The sequence below is a fragment of the Limanda limanda genome, chromosome 12, assembly GCF_963576545.1.
Source record: "Limanda limanda chromosome 12, fLimLim1.1, whole genome shotgun sequence".
Taxonomy (NCBI): Eukaryota; Metazoa; Chordata; class Actinopteri; order Pleuronectiformes; family Pleuronectidae; genus Limanda; species Limanda limanda.
Genome location: NC_083647.1, coordinates 14,338,497 through 14,361,657, shown reverse-complemented (window position 1 = coordinate 14,361,657; position 23,161 = coordinate 14,338,497). Strand labels below are relative to the sequence as shown.

The window sequence follows — 23,161 nt, the reverse complement described above, 5'->3', positions numbered from 1 at the left end:
TAACCATTACACAACTTATTGTTTATATCATTTCAAAAAGTGTTTTTTTAGAAACACAAAATGTGGGAATGAGCAACTTTTGGACAAGCGCCATTAAAAAGGTACTTTTGTTGCTGTCATACAATAAAAATTCAAAGAGACCAGACTAATGATCTATGTTTGGGTCATAGGTTTGAGATGCTACTCATGCGCTTTTGCTTCTGATTTTTTTTCATAAACCATTATTCGAATAAGAAGTTAGAGCTCATGAAATCTCTGTAAATGGCGCCTCATTGGAATGTAGCACTGAGTAGAAATGTATCATATTTATGAGATGAATACGTGTTTTGGATGCGTAGTTCTTAGCTGTGAATAATCCTGCAGCTATGAATCGAAGAACAATTGTAAGAAGCCAGGGGAAAACATGGGAAATCTCTCAAGTAGCATCTCAAACATCTCTTTAGTTAGTTTCTGCAGAAAAGATGATTCAGAAAAACGTTGAGCTCTCGAGATGTGGATTGCGCATAAGGAAAATCAAGAGGGAGTTTATATATTATATTTAAGTTATACTTAATTCTGAAGATGTAGTTTTACTGTTTCTCATTAAGAAAACAGGTTAGGTAGCTTTTGTTTTGACATAATGAAGTAATGAAGAAAAAAGGAAGAATATGACTCTGGGCTTCTTATTAAGAGACGTAAGCGAGAAAGCCAAGTCGAGCTGCTGAGAAGAAAGGAGAGACTGTGATGCAGCAGAGCCGTGTGATTCGTTGCTAATGAGGCAGCCTCTGGTCTGGCTCTGGTTATAAATATGAATCATGGCACCGGGCCCTTCCCTCTGAGGGGCCACGCTGGAGAAAGAAAAAGGAGGTGATTTATTGGAAGAAAAGCAAAGATCTGGGAAAGGAGGGTGTGAGACAGTTCTGTGGAGATCAAAGTTTTATTTCTGGGTTTAAATAAGAAGCAGAGACAGCAGAGGGGGGGATTTCTTTTACATTTTTTATTTGAATAACTTAGCTTTATTTAGTCATGAGGTGGAGAAGTGATTCCTGCACAGTCCAAACACATTTGCACGTTGAAGTTTCAAGTGTTTCTGTGAATGATCGTGTTCTAATTGAACAAAGGTGCTGCTGTGTTGGTGGGACATACTTTTCTGAACAGCCTGTGTTGCAGCTGACACTGCTAATGCCTTGTTGACTACAGACACTGATTAACTTACACTGTTATGCTGTGCAGCCTGGCAGAAACACACACGCACACGCACACGCACACGCACACGCACACACACACACACACACACGCAAGTAAAAAACATGCAAACCAATATGCAAAGCCTGACTTACTCCTTCCTGGATACTAGACCAACACACACACATTCTACACATTCTACACATGAAGAGAACATGCAGACCAACTCGTATGCAACGCCTGACCTACTCCCTTACCAACACACACACACACCACAAACACACACACACACACACACACACACACACACACACACACACACACACACACACACACACACACACACACACACACACACACACACACACACACACACACACACACACACACACACACACACACACACACACACACAAAGGCTAAACAAGAAGAGAACATGCAGACCAACATGTATGCAACGCCTGACAGGCACTTATGGACACCAGACCCACACATGCACACACATAGCCATACATGCACATACACACACAAACACACACACACACACACACACACACACACACACACACACACACACACACACCACACACACATATATACACACAAATAATGAGAGGCTGAAGAGAGAGGAGGGGGTTTGGCTTCTGGCTGGTGCTGAGGTGACAGCCGTGGTAATTTCCTGTGGCAGATTTCTGGGTAACGCTTCATTACAGCTTCACTACTTCCTCCAGATCTGTGAAATACAGTCGTATAAATACAGATTCAACAAGAGATGAGAGTGGGTTGAGACAAAGAGAAAGATAACACGCTTCTGTTAACATGCACATATTTAATATATGATTTTAAATCAAAGGATAAGGCTGCTGATAATTGAGAAATCTACTCAACAATGGAAATAAAAAGGTGTTTTGCTGCCACCTGTTGGACAGATTGTGGAGGTGTTTTCATGCCTGTCCTGAGTCTGCATGGATACGATTAATATCATGATAACTATGGGGTGTTAATTGAAAATAACAGCAACATTTCACTGTATTTATCACCAAAACATTTAATGAAATTGTTGCGTATCACTTTTTTTTACCAGGTTTACAGCAGCATTTGGGAACTTTGTTATGTTTACTTTTCTTGTGAAGATATATTAAAGATCATGCCAATGTTAAATCTTAATATAAAATTCAGAGCCAAATATTGAATATTAAACCTTAATGTTAAAGGTTACTGTTAAATCTAAATACTGAATCTAACTGTAAAATTCAATATTAATCTGAATGTTAAATCCAAATGTAAATCTACTGTCAAATTTAAATATAACTTCAATCTGAATCTCAATCTAAACTCAAAATCTAAATCTAAATGTTAAATCTCATTCAGAATGTTGAATTTGATATGTAGCCAGATCACACTACTAGCTTTAGATACAATTAATCAAGAAACTAACAAAACTACATTAACATTATATTTTACTCAAATGTCAGGTATACAAATGGGATTTTCATTTGTTACACTGCTAAAAAAAACACGTGGATTGTCCTGAGACATATAAACAAGTAAGTATAAGTAAACACGTGTGAGTGGACTGACAAAGTGGAGTGAAAGCATGGAGGCGCTTGTGCTCTCAGCGGGTGTAAAGTTACGAGCGCACAGGACACACCTCCAGAGGGAGTTCCTCTCCGGGTGGAGGAGGTGGAGAACAAGGAGCTGATCACTTCTCCTGCTCCACAGTCAGGAGGAGTCTTTCCTTCCACTTGGAGCGAGCGGTCGTCGGAGCCCGTGGCCGTGCGCCCCCTTCCTATCCCCCCTCTCCAGCCGCTGAGGCCGTGCCAGCGAGAGGAGACATGCCCGAGATGGGCACCTCTTTACGCGCCGCTGCGCTCCTGGCGTTCGTGGTGCTGTCGATCCTCGTGTCCCTGCTGGTCAGCAGCGTGCAGCAGTACGGAGCCAGAGGAGAGCTCTTCTCCAACGAGACTGTTCCTCCTGCTGATGAGGAGCAGCTCCGCGGGGCGTTGATCTACCAGCTCCAGCAGAGGCGCAGAGAAATCCTTCCGCTGCTGTTACCTGAGGATGAACCGTCCGAGGGAACCCGACTCGCCCCCCAGCTGGACTCCTCTGTGGATTACAATCTGTGGAATGAGATCACGCACGGCTCCAGGAGAGCGCATATGGATGAAATGGGCTGCGACTCCCTGGTGGACATGCAGGCTGTGGAGGTCCTGGGCTCTGGATACACCAAACTGGTTGTCAAAGTGAATCTGGCTGGAGGTCAACCGGTGGCTTTAAAGCTGGTCAACGAGCAGGGAATAGATATGGGGAAGTGTGTGGAGGATTTTAAAGACCCGCAAGGCTGCCGGGAGCTCGTCTCCTACAAACTGCAGAAAGAAATAGTCCTGTTACAGAGGCTGCAGCATCCAAACGTCATAAAGGTGAAGTGTGACCTTTGTTTTTCTTCTGTGCATCAGTTCAAACACTTAAATAATCCAGTAAATTGTTCAATTTGAGTCGAAACGCCCAAACAACGTCGTAGAGAATTTATTTAATTTTAAATTGAGGTCAACTTGTGGCCTTAAGAGTGATCAGCGAGCAGGGGATAGACAAGGGAAAGTGTGTGGAGCATTTAAAAGACCCACAAGGCTTCATGAGCTCCTAGAGAAATAAATAATGTTACAGAGGCTGCAGCAATATAGGTTTACGTGTGACTTTTGTTTTCCATGTGTGCATCAGTTAAAATACTAAAATGAACCATTACCATGTGAAGTTAAAGTTCCAAAACCCAAAGAGTATATTTCATTGACCGGCTGAGGAATGTGTTGGACGTCAGGAGCTACTGGAAAATCTTATGGAATATTATTAAGACTTTCCATAATCCACGCACCCCTGCTCACATTTTCCTTTGTCTGACACACAGCGGAGTCAAAGAAAGGCCTCATTGGCTTTGCAGGACTTTCCCATGTAATTAAATTAAATTCGCTGACCCCACTCTGACCCCTGGGTCCAGTTTGGCGAGAGCTGACAATGTGCCTCTGTCCTCCCTGCTATCCCTGGTTGCATCTGAAACCCCCGGCGCTTATTCACTCAAACCATTACAGCCCAATTTAGAACTAGTTTGAACTAAACGACTGGGTTCGTAGCTCGCGTCCAACTGGTCGTGTGACAGCAGTGCGCACGGCAGCTCGATTAAACTCACAAGTGTACGGACCACATTCCCCCTGTTGGCTATAATGTGATTTTATTGTCACAAGATTGAGCTGCAGGGAGTGAGGCTGGCAGAACACCGTGTCCTCTCAGTTTACACACACACACACAACTTCCAGCCTGTTGCTTTGTTTGATATCTGCACAACTAAATGCAAAAAAGAGAAAAAGTATGTAATCGATCTCTTTTTGTGCTCGGCTTTACCGCGACTAACTCCAGTTGTTCTCCACCCCACAGCTCAAAGGCCACTGTGCAGGAGACTCAAGAGTGGATGGAGGAAGAGGAGCAGAGAGAGGAAGAGTCACAGTCATTCTGGAGCAGGGGAATCCTCTCCAGATGATCCAGCTGCTCCAGAGCCCCTGGGAGGACAGATTCAGGGTAAGCCCATCAGCTTCCTCTCTGTTAGCTCTTGATGCGCACGCCCTGTCATTCAGCCTGTACAGTGCACCACACACTCTCTCCCACTCACACACACACACACACGCACACGTGCAAGCCCTCGCTCTTCTTCAGCAGAAAAGATGAGGGATGAGGGGTCTTGGACATTTGAAACCGCTGGAGGTCCGACATCTGCCACTCAGTGTATTTGATCAGGCTGAGGTTGAAAATGGAGATGGGTCCTGGAGTTAATCCACTGGAGGCGAGGAATTTCAGACACACACACACACACACACACACACAAACACACACACAGAGACACACACACAGACACAGAGACACACACGCACAGCCAAACCAAAACCTTATATTTTATTTTATAGGTTTCTAACCATAATCAATTCATGCCTGACCGTAACCACAATTCACATATCGTTAACCTTAACCAGGACTTCAGAAATTAAGATTTGACTCATTAGCACTGGGCTTTGCTCCCAGTGAGGACTAGTGGTCCTGACAAGGTGAGTGTTTAGACTGGTAAAGGTCAGACACACACAGGGAGCTTCAGCTCAACCCCCATCACAGGTATGCTCACAGTGGGAATCAACTCAGGCCGAATTCACACTCCAGGGATCCAAGTATGTGTGTTTGTGTGTGGCTGTGTGTGTCTTTGCGCATGATTGTGTTTGAAAGAGAAAGAAAGAGAATGAGTTGCAGGGGGCAGAGAAGCATGGGAGCACACATGTTTTTCTTTCTGGATTAGCAGCAGTAACATGGCGGTCTGCGAGTATCATCGCGACTCTGGGCCTCATTTTGGTCCATCACACAAGCAGCCGTTCATAATACCCCCCCTCGAGCTGCTCGGCCCCTTTCAGCTACGTTGCATCTGCGCAGGCTACAGTAATCCACGGGTGTTTGGTTTCAGCCAACCCTGCTTTTACAGTGCTCCGATCCCACCGGGTGACGTCCGAGAGACTCGCGGCATTACCCAACACTGTGGCTATGTTTGCAGTGTGACAGGATCATTTCATGCTCTGTCAGTGCGTGGCAAATGCCTTTATTTTGCCTGTAGTGGCCTACTTATTTTCCCTTTCTGTTTTTATTATAGGGTTTAAAAGGCTACTATAAAAACAGTCGGAGGAAATGGTTTGCAAATGTGGTCAGGGGAACGCCATAAAAGCAAATAACTCGGGTTCATGCAAGACTTGACTTTTCATGTTTTTTACCATTTTTAGCTTTTTCATGAAACGTAATTATATTGTCTGACGTGTCGATTTCAGGAAGAAACCACAAGAGGAATTCATCCGGGGCTTTCGACATTTTAAAAAGCTTATTACTTGACAAAATTGGAAGAAGATACCAGAAAATAAAACCATTGCTTTCATTATTGATTCAAGTGACAAAACTTTATTAATAAATTAATCAAACCCGAGATTGGCAGAAAATAAAGCAGCAACACCTTTGATAGTGGAGTTATTACTTTCTAAGCAAAAGCAAAAAACAAATATTTTTGGCTATCCAGTAAGATCTTTTGCTGGTTTTCTTTCATTTTTTTTTTCTTAATTTTTTTGGATGTTTGACTTGTTTTCCAAAAGTCAACTTTGGCTTCAGGAAATCATTAATGGGATTTATAAATATTATAGATAATGGCTCAAATGATTAATTTAGTAAAATTTACCTTAAATTAAGTCAAGTTACACCAAATATTGATCATATATCAGTCTTCTAAATATGCCTGCTTTTATCCCTGGGATATTGGTGAAAATTGCCATATTGTGAAAACTTGCCATTTTAAAGAAGGTAAATGCTATTTTCCAATCAGCCTTCCGACAAAACCAACAAACAAATTGTATACAAGTTGGTATATTTAATTAAGATAATTGTGTTGGAAATGACTCTTAACAAATGTGAAGGTAATAATCATTACATGCTGCTAAATGTCAAATGCTTGAAAACAATGTGAAATGAGCCGGCGATTACATCTTGAATTGATTAAATCTTTTTGGTTCATTATAGTTTGAAATAGTAGAAAAAGCCAAAAAATAGCACATCCACACTTAACTTACTTCCTAGTTGCCAGACCAGTAAGTTCCTCCCTGTCAGTAATTGAGTGCAGTTAAACCAACTATCCAGCTGATCAGGTTTGTGCTCTCTCCCCAGGTTTGTCTGGACCTGGTGAGGCTCCTCCACTTCCTCTCCCAGTCTCCTCTGGGCTCTGTCGCCCTGCTGGACTTCCAGCCGCGTCAGTTTGTCACCGTGTCTGGCGAGCTGAAGCTCACGGACCTGGACGACGCCAGCGCTCAGGAGACCACCTGTCGGAGCGATGCCGACTGCACCCTGCAGTTCCCTCACAGAAACTTCACCCTGCCCTGCTCGGCTGGGGGCGTGTGCGAGGGCCTGAATGAGAAGAGGAACATTTACAACGCCTATAGGTAAGAAGGAGCGACAGTTTTACTGTGTGATGGATGTGTGACGGATAGATGGAGCGGCAGCCACATGGATGATTCCTTAAATACAGGCCGAGCTGACACCTTAACTGCTGTCGACAGTAAAGACATCCAGCCGAAAATTTGCAGTTAGATGGAGGAGATAAATTAATAAGTAGTTCCAGTGGGAACAAATGGAGAGTTTCCCCTTTAAAAAGCCGTCGGATTTCTTTTGACAGCTTTATGGACTGTTTGTTTTAACACCAATGTGAGACAAGTCATGTTCTGTGAGGACTATGTGATGGGGCTTGTCTGTTTCTCTGTCTGTCTGAGTGAGTTGTCTCTGCTTGGCCCCAGGTATTTTCTCACCTACCTGCTGCCGCACCAGGCCCCGCCCGGCCTCAACCACCTGGTAGACCACATCATGAACTCCACAGGTGAGGACTAGAGACGTCTCGACATGACGGGACACCGTTATGCTATTGAAGATCAGAAAGTAAATCACGCCAATATTGGAGGCGTGTAATTAAAGTGTGCTTCTTTTTAATGAGCCTCGGCAAAGAGGCCCTGCGAGGTGTAACACAGTAATGAATACAAGTTGTTATCTGTTGAGATCACACAGCGAGGATTAGAGAGGAGAGCTTAGTGGAAAATAAATCATATATATTGGACGTCTTCACGCGTCTTGTCAGTTCGATCTTCTCACCAGACTTTATGCTTTGTATATGTCCAGGGGAGCTGAGAGCTGACATCAATCAGACGCTGGAGGCCTTTGAACACATCCTCCTCCTCTACAAGTCTGGCCTGCACCTGGACAACCTGCCTCCATCAGTAATCAGAGGTACGAGCTTGTGGAATGAAGGTCGCTTTTGTTTTTTTTGTAAAATACAGTGGGCCCGCACGCTTCAGCTTTTATTTTTTTTTTTGCGGATTCACTTTTCGAGAAAACTCGGGCAGCCTTCACCACCTTCATTTTGTGTCTTTAGAGAAAAATGAAAGAGGGGGGGGAGTGTTTCCCCCATTCATGCTGTTTTGACAGGTTTATTAGGCAGCTGGAATGAAAGGACAAGAGCAACAAAGTGGGATTAATCCTGCATGTCTCCGGCTCACAGAGCACAGTCGGCCCTCATTTAACAAAACAGCGCCGGGATTACATCCAGTTTTTCTTTACAGAAGAAAAAAAAGTATTTAGTTCTTTTTGCCTTTCAGAAAAGTTATATGAGCAGAACTCCGGACATTTTCCGAGTCAGTTAGTCCTGACATTTCCCCAAAACTTTACCTGCCAGGTAAAGTGCTATAAACATAAACAGATGATTTCTGCAGCGGAATTAACACGTCTGAATGTTCCAGACCTTTTTCCTGTTTTTGTGAACTCGTCTGACCTGGACAATCTTCTGCGTCATGTAACAGAAAAGTTCTAAAATCAGCTATAGAGATTTCTTCTTGAACTTTACTCTAGTTAACATACTATTTCCTCTTTAAATGGTCATACAAACATAAGATTTTCATTTCACTTTTCTCTACTCTCACTATAAACCCCAGACGTCCCTCACATTTCTTCTCTCCAACTCTCTGCCCCGCTCACTCCGCTCCAGCGCCCCTCACCCCTCCCGCTATATGAAATATTAATAACAGAATGACTGGCCCGCGTTCCTGTGGTGAGATTTTTCCCGTCCCCCAGATGCTGGAGTGTTTATATAGCAGCGCTTTGTGAATTTAATCACACATTCAGGGTAAAGAGGCCTGGGCGCTGAGGCTGACATCGAGAGAGAGTGTTTTAGTTTAACAAGTTGGTGCCTTGAGCCAACGCTGCTGCCGCTGAGTGTGTGTGTGATAAGACCTCGAGAATTGTGTATATTCCTTTGCCATATTTTGGTTCTTGTTGATACAAAAGTAGTTTCTGGACAAACTGGGTGGAATTTTTGTTTAGTCAAACTTAGTTTAGCTCTGTTTATAGTTTGACACTGGGAAATATACTTCAGTTAAAACACAGCTAAAGGTAGCAGCAGCTACTTTCATTCATCATGCTGATTGGAAAAGGTCTGGCTCTGTTCAGAAAAAATCTGCATATACCCGTAGCAGAAAAGTAAAAAAAAAAAATAGACATGTTATAGCTTGTTTGTTTGATGATCCACTGGCTGATGACAAGACTTTATTAAAGCTGCTCTCAGCCAGGAGCTGAACTCTGGACATCTGCCCGAATGTCTCATATCCGAGGGGCTGGTTGGCAAATGTCTGATTCCCTTGCTCTGGACATTTTCTGGAACTTTTCCTGCCAGTCCCAAAGTAAATTGTCCATGCATTTCTAACATGCAATGGATGGGGGAAAAAAAGAGGCATACATGTAGAAAACATAGACAAACAGGTCAACTTGGAAACACAAGATTCCAGAGCTTTAGACTATAAGGGCCAACGCTGGTGCCAATGGGCTTTGGACAAGTAAATCCTCAGCTTGTAGTTTTAACATTGTTTTGATTTAAACAAATTAAGTATGATGGAATGTTTAGTTATGGAGTTTGAGAGGTGTTGATAGGTGGGGTTTTTTTCACTTTGGACAGAGCAGGTCTAAGCCTGGCATCAGCAGTGTTGCCTTTGTATGTGGTCTGGAACTTCTCAGTACATTCTTGATTTCGAGGGGCTGTTATCAGCATTCCCAGACCAAAGCACTTCTATACGCATTGGATAGACCTGCAGCCAGTCAGAGCAATGAGCCACGTGACGTAGAAGCTACTTTCAGATATAGATTCCGGAAAATGTTAGTACCAGATTTTTCTAGATATTCTCTGGATACTGGACCAACACAGCAAGTCGGACCGAAAGAACTCCTGAAAGCCATACAATTTGAGCATAAGACAAAACATTTTTGGTAAAAGGGTCTGAACCAGGGCCGGGTCTAGACAGGCATGTATGAGGGGGCAGCCACAAATCTTGAGGGGGCATTGTGCTTTATTATATTATTATTATTATAAATTGGTATTTAGTTTGAGGGGGCACAACATTTATTTGAGGGGGCCAGGCCCCCTCTTGCCCCTGCCTAGACCCGGCCCTGGTCTGAACTCTAAAAAATGGTACTGGACAATTCCTGGAGTTCACCCTTTACATATGAGCAATACAGCAGGAGATGGTTTGGGTCAGATACGGGAAAATGACAAGGGGTGGCACCCGAAGGAGGTAGGACGTATGGATCACGTATTTGGACCTTATCACCAAATGGTAAGGTCCACATACGTTTGGACCTTATCACCAAATGCTCCCGTATCTTGTTGTCTTTTCAGTATGACCTCTAAGTAGCCGTCTTCTCCGTGTATGGTACCTCTTTTTCACCGTGAGATATTTGTATCTTTGACCTATTCCAGACATTGCCCTGCAGGAAAAGTTCTAGAAAATGTCCGCGGCAACGGACTCAGACTTTTGCATTCTCCCGCACAGCCCTTCCGGACTTCAGTGCGTGTGTGAAAGCAGCTTTAGTGTGTCAACAAACGCTGTGTGTTTGTTCTTCTTTTCAAGGATAATAAACATGCCATCCAGTTTGTTTAATACGACCTCTATCCCGGACGCAACCTCTCCAAAGCAGCAGCAGCCATTTTGGTTGTTGATGAAACAGCTCCAGTGGCGCTAGTCTTTCCAACCCAAGCCATTGTAGATGAATGCTTGTAATTGAGCCAACCAGTCTCAGGACAGATGGAGCTGTCTGAAACGGGTGGAGAGCCAGAACCATGTTTGAAAGCGAATAAACACGAGCTCGCTGAAAGCTCTAGCCGGGCTAACTGTTTACACATATCTCACTCCATGTGCTGAGCTAGCCGGCTGGTAACCGTAGCTGTATATTTATCGGACCGCTATTAATGTGGTTGGATCTTCTCGTCGAACTCTGCAAAGAAAGAGCGATGAAGTTTAGCTCCACAAATGTCAAACTATTCCTACAAGTGATGAAGCAACCAGAGTAACACATGAGCTCACTAACGTCTCGTTTGAGAAGAGAAAAAAAATCGGAGTCGCAGCCAAACACACAAACACAAAGCTTGATAAAAGAAGCCAAATGGCCGCACAGCTCAAAGAGGAACACGGTGTAATAACATGAACGTGCGTGTGTGTAGAGGGGAAAAAAAAATGCTGATCACGTACCAGGTCCTAATTTGAAATTGCTGACAGATGGAGATTCGCTGGTAATGTGGAAGTAACTTCTCCAGCTGAGGGCATCAATAATTGGATAAAGATCTGGTAAATATGTTTCTATAAAGACGGCTGCAAAATACAAAATTAACTTGCGAGGATCCAATTTATGTATGTCCTCTGCACATGAATTTATTCATGGCAGTATACTTATTATACTGAATATATATATAAATACAAAGAGAACACTGTTTCCTGCTGTTCATCTTATACACAGAGAGCTTATATTTATCTGTGCAGCGTTTGAGGCCCAACAGTCTGCGTCTCCCCGGCAGGCCTCATTTTTTTTTCTCCCCTGAGGAGGATCGTCCAAATACTCCTTCTCCTTCTTCGCTTTTCTCAGAATCAGAAGGTAGAACGTTGCGTCTTTTCCTTTCAACAATACCCCTACACACTAACACAAACACACTCACACACACACACACACACACACACGCACACACCACATGTCCTGCCATTTAAGAAGGTTAACAGTTTGTAACAGTGTGCCTCCTCCATACACTCACTGACAGACTAGGCTTTTGTCCATTTCTGCCTGTGTGTGTGTGTGTGCATGTGTGTGTGCCTGTGCATGTGCGTGCATGCATACTTCTTTCTCATGGCTCCTGCTAATGTGTAGCAGATGATTTAAGGCCAGATCCACCAGGAGTCTGACTGGGAGAATTATAATGATGAATGAACACAAATGTTTGGCAAGAGGAAGGTGAAGTTATTTCTCTCGTAAGTGCAGAGCAACTGTTTGTGAGACAAGAGCCTAAACTGGTGTTTTTTCATTTTACAAAGTCCAGAATAGATGTTCCCTCATTGTCGTTAAAAGAAGAAAACGATGAAAAATAATGAGCAACATTTGTTTTCTATGTGGCTTTTTTTTGGGATGGTTTTGTGGTTTCTGTTTCTTGGTTGTGAGGATTTGCTGCTTTTCTTTTGCTTGTGTGAAACTGGTTTTGGGTTCTGGACAAAGTCAACTAAAACATGTCTTGGGATTTTCTTTTAGACCAAATGATTACGAAATTATTGCGAGTATTGCAAATGAAATCATTATTATTCAGTCTCTTCAGATGCATCCCTTTGTCATTCGAACTGGCAACAGAGGGAGGGAAATCTAAAGCTACATGCAGAACACATTGGAATGTTTTGTTAGGAATATATATTGTACTTAAGTAATGTTTGTCATTTATCCTCCTAAAGTTGAATCTTCACTTTAAATGTGTCAATCATAACCTCAGTAATCCCTTGGACTCTCTGTAGACGTTCTTCAGTTACATGTTTTCCTTGTTGCTCCTCTTCAACTTCCTATCAGTTGTCTCTGCATTCTGCGCCGCGCTGAATTAGTGTCCCCCACGGGGATCATTAAACTTTCATCTCGCCCCCAGAGAGGGCTTCCAAAATCTTTCAGCAACCTCATTTCATTGAAGTGGCATCTCTGTGTCTCCTGTGGTTAGATTACACCCTGATCCGAGGTATGGGAACCTCCGGGAACGTGGAGTACCGCTGCTGGCCGTCCTACAGCCAGCAGGGCTGCGTGCTGTCGGTCCACAGCGCCAGGGAGGCGGCGTTCATCTGTAACTCCCACACGCAGTGCAACAGCTTCACCCTGACTGGACAGAAGACGTGGACGGGTCAGTAAAAGCAGCAGTTTAACTCCTCTCTTTCTTCAGATCGGTTATCTGATCCTTAATTGTGTCCGATTTTCTTTCTTCTCAAGAAGCTCGGTCATAAATAAAGTTTTTCATCTCACATACAGAAACACATAACACAAATCAAATGGGCTTCATGCACAAACACACGGAATTGGCAACTAAATCCAGTTTGCCACATGATGAGGCTGCTGAGTAAACACACTGAGCCACAAATTCTTTAATCTTTTAATGAAGCCTTTTAAATGTTGCAATATACACAGTTATTTAGGATATCAAGTCACAGCATGTTGCTACATTGATGTTACAAACGTGTTAAACATGGTTCTTATTCTTTGGCTTTCTTTCTCTTTTGTGTGTTGTTGTATTGTCGCAGGGCGCCTCCTGGCCTCTTTCAGCAGCGGCTTCAGTCATCTGGTGCCCGGTGGGACGTCAGAGGTCTACGTGAAGAAAACCAAAGCTCCCGAAACGTCCACGGCGTGACGCGAGGAACAAACAGAGCGGCCCTGTTTTGAACTTCCTCTGAGTCGCTGCGGAGTGAGGATGAGAGCGAACGCACAGCCGGTGATGTGAAGCAAAGCAAAACGTTGCACTCAAGATGAGAGACAGTGTCCTCCTCGTGAAACATGATGAACGCAGCTCGTCTCTGTGGTTTCCGGAGACGAGCGAAGGGGACGATGCGGCATTTGAAGTGAGGCGAGTGAATGTGATGTATTTATAGGGCTTCTGCTCGGTGACTGTCTGATCTGCCTGCCAGCTCACTGCCTCTGCCAACTACTATTTAAAGGGATTTCCCTTCAGGTACAATTAAGGAGGGAAAGCCTTGTGCCCTTGACATGTTTTTTTGTTTTTTTTCTACCATGTCTTATGCGCCATGTGTGTTGGCTTTCGTTGTGAGGCCAGGTCCCTGTAGCAGGACTTTCAAGCCAAAGAGGTAATGAGAACAGCCACTGCAGCTCAGCGTTTGAAGCCTGAGGACGAGAAAAGAAAACAAGCTCTTATAGAAATACACTTTGCTGTTAATGCGCTGAGGTTGCGGCTGTTTTTTCACGGTTCCCTGGCTTAGCTGCGCTGTGGTACGAGAGGGAAACAACCATGTAAGCATTTACACATAAACAACAAGCATCGATGATTAAAACCATTCCAGAGTCTGTTTTACATACTTTTGTAAACTTAGTTTTTCTAGTGCTTAGTTCATAAATATTTATATGATCAAAATTAAATGTAAATGTTCTTACATGATTGTGCATTTTAGCTTATACGTGCACCTTGTGGGTGAAACCTTTATTTTCAATGAAAAATTATTCACTTCAGTGTTTTTTTGTTTTTTTATACTTCACTTATTGTAACTGTACAGTTTTACAATTTGTAATTATATAAAATGTATTGTTTTTAATTTTTGCTGTTGTCATTTGCATTTTAATTCATTTAAGTGTAACCGTAATTAACAGGTTTTTATTTATTTCTCATTAGCACGTGTGTGTCTGTGTCTGCCAGTGTGTGTGTGTGTGTCAGTGAGGGAGGGGGAAACTTGCATGTGTAGACTGATCTGGTTTTGTGTGTGTTTAAGTCCTTTATCTGATCGCGTGCCCCCATATCAACAATCTGTGGCCCTTCTCAATGGGTGAAACTGCAAACCTAGGGAGCTCCGCAGAGTTTGCACAATACCAGAGGAATGCATTGAAATGCAGCGTCATGCTGGGCTCATTATTAGCCTTAATTAATACATGTAAATTAGCTTACTTACTGGCCCCTTTCTTATGTTGAGGGGAGCGGCATTACTGTTAGACAAAGACAGTCATCGGGGACAATCGGAGCTCGATCTGTGGTTTGCACACGAATGGGCTCCCATCTGTGCCGGCCAGGAGGAACCTGGTGAGGCTGAGATAATGGCAGGACTGCAGGGTGGCAGACTGAGGAATATGTAGGGTCAAGAGTTGTAGTATCAGGAGTCTTCAGCCACAGAGTAACTGGTGGGACAGAAAGACATGTGATAACACATAAATATCTCATCCCCACACCCATCACATATTTCAGTATATAAGTAATCTGATTTAATCTGAACTCTAGCCCTTAAAAAAGTCTTAAGTGATAAAATGTGATCCACTAGGTCTTACATATGTTTAGGTAAGTGTTAATTATTTTAACGCCACTTTTGTTATGCTTACAAATTAGTTATTGTTTTAAGAGAAATGTTTTAGCGGCTGTCTCTACCTGTAGTTGGAGATATAACTAGATGTTTGCAGTGTTGTTCTCTACTCTGCTACTTCACCTTTTCGTTAATTATGGGGAACCGTAAGTAATGCTGGGATTCTGATATTGTAATAGGTGTTCAATTTTAGTTATTACAGTATAAAAGTCTTATGTTTAACTTGTTGAAATCTGCAGAAACCCTGATATCGCTTCTTACAGGGAAACTTTTAATCCTGATCTGATCCGTCTGGCTGGAGAAACACAATGCAAAAAAAAAAAAAATGATTATGAAAAACAAGAAAACCAGATTCCAAATAGTTTTGTGGTGATTCCTTTACCATTCAGCCATACCACCGACTTGAAAGGACATGTCCTGTCTAGAAATTACACTTTTATGGCTGAGACACAGCAGGGAGGCCTCAGGGTCCTCTCTGGCTCATGTTGGCCCCTTTTTGTCTGGACAAAGCTTACTGATTAGAGTCTGATTCTGGAGATTAGGAGTCTTAGTCACATTAGATAAAAACCAAACCAGCTCACTGGACCAACACAGCAGGTCTGACTTGAAGGACCGGGGGAGGGAGGGGAGGGGGTGACCTACAAGAGTCTGTGTGTTTTGTCTATGCAACAGTGAATAGACTGAAAGACCTGCTGATAGCCACAAAAATCTCAACATTAAACAAAGTCTGCTGCGGGAAAAGTTCTTATTTGCTTTCTTAAGCTGTTTTCAGACGTGAACTCTGGAAAAAGTCTAGAAAACTGGGTCTGACAGGTCCAGAGTTTCACACATGAAGAACGAAGCCGAGCCTATGGGTTCACATCAACAGGAAAATCTCCAAAACATTCAGGGGAGGGGCGGCGCCTGGGCAGAACATGCAGGAGACAGGACATGATGTATCCTGAGATATTTGTCTTCTTTTGAGGTTTCTTTTCAGTTGTGTGTCTGTCGTGTGTAAGAATGTCACAAACACGCCCACTCGACTGCTGTAATCTCACATCTGATCATTCGCTAATTTTACGAACATTTTACAAGGGGGCCAGCAGGAGAATGACATGTCTAAAATCAGCTTTACTATTAGATAAGCATATGACATGAGCAACTAATTAGCTTAGTTTAGCTCCTAGCTTGTGACTAGTGAATTGATTTAGTTTAGTGATAGCATTGGTCGAGAAAGTTTTTCGAGGAAACGTTGAAGCCGAGTTCACACTGCACAAATTTAAAGGTCGTGACTTGCTGTCTTGCGATTGAGTCCTGCATGTGTTTGAAGTTTATACAACAGGACTGACTAGCTACAAGGGTTCACTCACTACATGATCTTTCACCAGGAGAAACCCCCGACATTTGATCACACAGAAGAAGTCAGCAAGCCTTTACATTACATTACATTTCATTTAGCTGACCCTTTTATCCAAAGCGACTTACAATAAGTGCATTCAACCCCGATGGAACAAACCCAGAACAACAAGAATCAAGAGAGTACAATTTCTTCGAAATAAAGCAAAACTAAAGTGCTATTGGTAAGTGCCATTTTAGTGCTACCAAAGTGTTAGTTTCAAAAGTGGTTAGTGTTTGTGTTTTTTTTTTTTGTTTTTTTTTATTCAAGGTACAGTCGGAAGAGGTGTGTTTTTAGTTTTCTGCGGAAGATGTGTAAACTTTCAGATGTCCGGATGTCGATTGGGAGCTCATTCCACCATTTAGGAGCCAGGACAGAAAACAGTCGTGATTTTGATGAGTGTTTAGCTCGCAGTGAAGGAGCAACGAGCCGATTAGCCAAAGCAGAGCGGAGTGAACGTGCTGGTGTGTAAAGTTTGACCATGTCCTGGATGTAAACTGGACCTGATCTGTTCACAGCATGGTACGCCTTTCTAATGGCATCTTTGATAAAGTTCCTACACAGCGATTGACAATTGCTGATTGAGCGCCAATCTGGGGCTATTGTCTGCGACTTGCAAAACTCGTTGCTGGCTGGCAAATCATGTAGTATGAACAAAGCTTTTGATGACCTACCATGCAGATTGTAAACCAAGGGAAACAGCTAGCATGGCTCTGTCCAGACGAGGGCCGGGCGTCAGTTGTCCTTTCAAAGAAACCACGTGGCAAAAAATCCTATGAAACATGGTGATTTAACATTTTTACAAGTCCAAAATTGTTAAGATTAAATGAACATGTTATACCATGTGTAGCTGGTGTAGTTTACATTCACTAATGAATTATTAGTTGTTTCCCAGCTCTGTGCTAAGCTAACTAGCTGCTAGGCGTATTTTTTCGTATTAACATTTGAAACTACTTTATATCCACCTTCTCATCATCTTGTCAACTGGGGTTTTCCTTTAAATTGCTTTCTTCCTCCAGTACACAGATCCAGGCTGACAGTCATATCTCAATGATCTGAAAAGTCAAACTCCGACTCATGAAGTCGGTCACACTACATAACTTTTGAATCGTTTATATTCACAAATAAGGTCTTCATACTGATAACACAGCACACATCCCCTGACTTTCAGCCAGTGATAAGATGTGATTTATTGAAGCTTACAGCTGTGGCCCATCCTCCTCCACATCAGCCCGGAGAAGAAAACGTCTGGCGTCTGCTTTTTCTTGGCAATCATTTGGACAGAGCTAATGGACGTTCTGGCTCCGTACGTAGCTCGCACATGTTGTTTTATGCTCAGAATGCTTTGAAACACATCACGAAGGCCGAGCTGTGATAGATTCATTAGGTTATTCAGTTGAGCGCGACGCATATTCACAGCATAACAATGCATCTTTCTTCATATTCAGGTTTGGTCGGCCGCCTGGGGTTGGTGAATCAGCACCGTGTTCTGCGGTCATTCCAGAGGAGGTCTTCAACAGCATAGTTTTTGTATTCTCACTCGAGTCTGAGAGTATTCCCTTTCTTTCCTGACTTTGTTTATTTAGCTGGAAAGCTGGAAATACGTGTGGAGGTTTGGAGGTTGGGCAGCTCTGAGCCCTTTTTTGTTTTTGTATGAAAGTCATTTTTTGTTTGGGGATGTTTTCATATTTGCATGGTGGTGAAACCTTTAAAAACGAGCATGTGGTATTAGTGCCCTCGTGTTCATGTGTGGTACAGTGTTCCTCTGTTTCTATCCGTGTAATTGACAAGTTGGTCTTTTGTGAGAGGTTCAGGGAATGAGCGGGGGGAGGAGTGAGATTGTTTTTTTTACTCGGCTCCATACCCCAGCATTTCTGTTTTTTTAAGTTTCCAGTTTCACCCGACTTGTTTCCGTCGGGTTTTATTCATGACCTCCATCTGGAAATAATATATGTTCATGAAAACAAGCCATCAGCAATTTTAGGGAAGAGTTGTGTGTGAGTGTGCGTGCACATATGTGTGTGTGCATGTGCAGGGTGGGGGACATTAGGGCCTCTTCAGAGGGGCTCAGGCTCCACCAGTGAAGCAGTGTTAGGAAAAAGATGTATGTATGACTAAGCTAAGAAGCAAAGCCTCCATCATCCTCTCTTAAAATCCTGGTGCAATGCATTTGTGGTCTGGTTTAAGTCTTTGATTCATATGCAAAGTTAGTCATCAAATGCTAGAAACCGCAGCTGCTGGGAAAAATTACGCGTCAGACAGGTCTTTGGCAAGATGTTTGACCTTGGCTCAGACTAGAAATATGCATTAACTCAGTGAAAGCTGGCATAGCTCAGCAGGAAAGAAGATCTGGCTTGTGTTGGAGCTGCTCGCATGAGCACATGCAGCCTGTGACGGGAGAGATAGAGCAGATATTCACTGGACTCCCGGCTCACACAAACTCCTCTGTGCCTGTCTGCCGCTTTGGCCGCCGCACACAGGAGAGCAGCCGGTCACACCTGAGAGCCTCTGAAGAGCAGCCAGACATTTAGCCGGCCCGTCTCGAGCACAGAGACTTCTCAGTGTGCAGGTCGCTGTCTGTATATCTAACCGTCTAACTAACTATTTGTCTGGCTGCCAGGAGCCGATCCTATCTCTGTTAGAGCCATAATGGCTTTAGCAGGCCCCGAAGCAGAGAGCAAGTAGGTGTGTGTGAGGAGGAGAGGTTTTCATTTCTGTCTGTCCGCAGTGAGGGGGGGGTGTGTGTGTGGTTGGATCATGTTTTAAAAGCCCTGAAGTTAACCCCAGTCAAAAGGTTTATGCCTACCACTAAAGCCACAGAGGCATCTTGAAAGGTGTAATAGCTCCGCATTGTATCCAGTGACATCTCCAGGGACCCACTGCGTAGTCATGTGGCAACGCTGATCATTACAGTGCTGCGCAATTCATTATGGTGAATGAGATCAAAATACAAAATCTGAGCTGGCTTCTAAAACAGCCTGGAAACAGTTTATTTATCGAAGGCTCAGAGTTGTCTGTGTTCTGGCAGCTTCACTCGGACGTATAGCTGACCTCTTTTTCATTATGAGATCCCCACATGTTTCTCTGCCCTGCATTCCCCCCTGCTACATCACAGCAGCAGACTGGGTCATTTTTCTTTTGAAGCCCCCCCAACCATCCACCCACCCCCTCTTCCTCACCAGTCCATCCATCTGGAACCTCCTCTCACCCCACCCGTTCACCTCTGCTCTGCTGCTGCCGCCACCGCCCTCCCCTCTCTGTTTGAGACTCCTGGCTCCTCCAGGCCACAAATAAAAAAAGAAATCCTCCATTGCTTTACTATTAATTTAGGGCTGAAGTCACTGCTGCTGTTAAATTGTTCCCCCTCTATTAAAAAGATATCCAACCCTCCATCAGTGTCCTGCGTCTGCCAGTCTTCTCCCAAGTCACAGCCCACAACTACTGGGAAGCATCTGGAGTTTCCCCCGTCTTTCAACTGGTTGAGACCTTAGGGCAGGGCTGGGGAGGATCACTGTGGTTTTTGTGTGTTTTTGTGTGTGTCTCTGTGTGTGTGCTGCTGATTACCACTGCTTTTCAAATCAAAGTGCTTGCCTTTTGTTGCATGCCTTGGAATCCCCTCCGTCACACCTCGGCCGATTCTCAGCAGGGGGACTTTTGCCCCCAGTCAGAGGAAGACTTCCTCCTCCTCCTCTACAGTTAATCTTCTATCACAAACACATCCTTTGACTCCCCCCTTAAAGTTAAAGGATTATCCCACCCAAATTAAATTAATTTTACTTTGATAAGATTTTCCAATTTCTTGAAACACAGCCCTGTCTTTGTTTTGCACTTCAAATGTAACCTTTAATTTTGCACAGCTGGAAAACACTTTTCTCACTGTGATCCTATTATAGAACTTTAGCAGTTTATCAGATAAAGAAGCATGTGAGATGAGAAGGAAAACATTGAGTCTCTTCCTTCTGCTATTCGATGCACAACCATTTTGTACACGAAGACACAGAATTTAACTACAGAGTATGAAGTCGTCTTCGGTGGTTTTCTTAGAGCATTTTATGTCTTGTTACCACGCCTTGCTCTTTGATCGCCACATTACTTGACAATAGGAGTTTACCAACTAACTAACTGTAATTGTAATTGCAGCACTTGTCTTTGGCACAATGAAGTGAGGCCTCAGTTGCCTCGTGCAGGTTGTTAAACCTGAGAAGAGCTGTGAACTGCAGCTCTCTGCCACAAGTCCCCAATTAGGGTTCTGCCCACACAGCTATAAAACAGTTAGGGGAATCATTCAGAGGCTGTTAGATTTAACACTATTAAGAGTTCATTAGTACCTGCATATACAACCACTGCTGCCATTGGAGGATCATTAACATAGAGCCATTAAAATGGGCTAGAGGCCTTTTTATTAATTAGATTCCCTCCCGGCTATCATCTGAAGTGTAATTTGATATACACGTGACTTTTGTCTGCGATGTGACGAGAGTTCATGATGACTGTTGTTTAAAGAGGTGATGAGTATTGGCTTAAAAATGCAATTTAAACTTTGAGCTGATAACAGATTAACAGTCTCACATGGAGAGTGTGGAGAGACACTTAATTATATTATTATCTAGCAGGGGAAGTATAATTAATCAATTTATTTGTTTTATATTTGTTTGTTTTTTCAAATATAATTAAGTAGAATATTAATTTAATTTAATTTCAGATATATTTAAACAAGCTATGAAATTATCATTTATTTGTATCATTTTAAAATTATATATCAAAAATAATTTAGAGAAAGTTGCGATATTAGGCTTTCAAAACAATTATGAACAGCACAGTTACATTTGTTTCCACAGTGTGTTGTCTATCGAGGATGAAAAATTCCAATATTAAAAAATTAATAAACAACTATAAACAATTCAGTAATATATATACATAAATGCAGAAATACATAAAAAACCCCTTTTCATCACCAAAATGTATATATCTTTGATTTGTTTACGTATTTAATTATTTGTTCCTGCATTGATTGATTTTTGATTGATTTGAATGTTATTGAATTGTTTATTTACTACTTTATTAATTTTCACCATTGGCAAACCTCCACAGTGCTCAAGCTGTGTTTCAACATCAGACTCCGTATAATTTAATTTGACCAATAAATCAATGTTTTATCAACAACTTAGATTGACCACAAAGTTATGTTGTGTTTTCAAGTAAACAAAACAAAAGAAAGTGAAAGTAGCTCACAGAACTGATGTCTAATGTGAACTAAACACAGGGATGGTGACGTGTGGAGAGACGTTGAGTGAAGACAGCGATGGACAAAGTGGGAGACGGAGAGAAAGGAAAACATCTTAGTAGAAAGAGAGAGTGGTTGAGAAAGAGGTCGAGCAACGCTGAGTGACACACAGACAATGATTGAGATAAACTGGAGAGTAAAGGTGAAATACCAGAGAGCTCAGAATACTGTCTGTGAGTGACACCAGTGAATATAACAGACAATAACAGACACAACAACTTGGTAGATGCAACTTTAAAAGTTAAGGAAATAGTTTTCACCATCTATTTAAAAGTGATGGCAATCTGTTTACAATATCTACTGTGTAATTCTAAAGTAGCCTAAATATATATATATATAATAAATATATACCGTGACAAACTCTATATAGTTCATTTCTGATTGTGCATTAACAAGTAATAAGCATGTCATTGTGAAATTGTAACCGCTTGAACAAAGTGCACTCGGGGACTTTACATCGAGAGTGCCACATGAAAAGCACACCACAGTTGCTTTGAGCGAAATTACAAACGGTCGCTATCCATCTGGTTTCAAGACAAATTGCAGTGCAATTATTTCCACCTCTCTGATGTTACTTCTGCTCTCTAATACACCGTGGAGCTATTTGTTTGATATTTCCAAAGGCGTTTGACATGTTTGACCATAAACAGCCGCTAAACGATTTGAAAATGATCTAACACACAGATACAGAACAAAGTGCGTGAAACCACAAGGATACGTATTAGGTCCCGTTTTATTGTGTCTCGTTACACATGATGTTTCCTCATTGCTGTATTTACAGGACCTGTACATTGCAATCATTGTGTGCATTAATCCATCTCTCACAACTGACCTTTATGCTCATTTTCTGATTCATTAACAACATTCAATCATCAGAATGACTTTTCAACAAGATTGATGCACCGAGCCATCCAGTCCCCAAGAATGGCCTATTGTATTTGACCACAATTGTTTTGATCTAATTAGACTTTTACTGTTGAGTATTCAATCCCCTGTGCTCTCTTATTACTTTCTTTACTGTAACAAGGCACCGTTGGAAACAAGGGCTTGTCCTCTCAAAGGGTTTTCCTGCTGTTAAATAACGATGAAACTGGAATGGCACTGAGTTGAGCGCATACCTCCGCCGAGGCCCGACAGTCCTGTTAAAGTCAATCAAGCTGCACCAAATTTTACAGTCATATATGCCTTATTTTTTTAAAATCAAGATCCATGAAATATACCCTGGGAAATCTGTGAAAATGCCACATCTAGCAGAGCTTAAAAAAATCTGAAAAATAATTCCTGAATCCACCCCAAAAGTTGATCAGTAATATCAGCGTAATCTTGCTTACAAATAAAAAAGCATACAAACAAACCAACCAACCTACTTGGTGAACATAATCATTG

The 23,161-nt window shown here is 42.5% G+C and overlaps 1 protein-coding gene across 1 annotated transcript; it reads left to right on the top strand.

The window, feature by feature from the left end:
• The first annotated feature begins 2,927 nt into the window (after positions 1-2,927).
• Positions 2,928-14,240, top strand: pkdccb (protein kinase domain containing, cytoplasmic b). The gene is made up of 7 exons (XM_061083065.1): positions 2,928-3,584; positions 4,591-4,731; positions 6,892-7,163; positions 7,515-7,594; positions 7,891-7,998; positions 12,773-12,949; positions 13,344-14,240. The coding sequence occupies exons 1-7, from the start codon at positions 3,000-3,002 to the stop codon at positions 13,448-13,450; spliced, it is 1,470 nt and encodes a 489-aa protein (XP_060939048.1). The 5' UTR covers positions 2,928-2,999; the 3' UTR covers positions 13,451-14,240.
• The last annotated feature ends 8,921 nt before the right edge of the window (positions 14,241-23,161 follow it).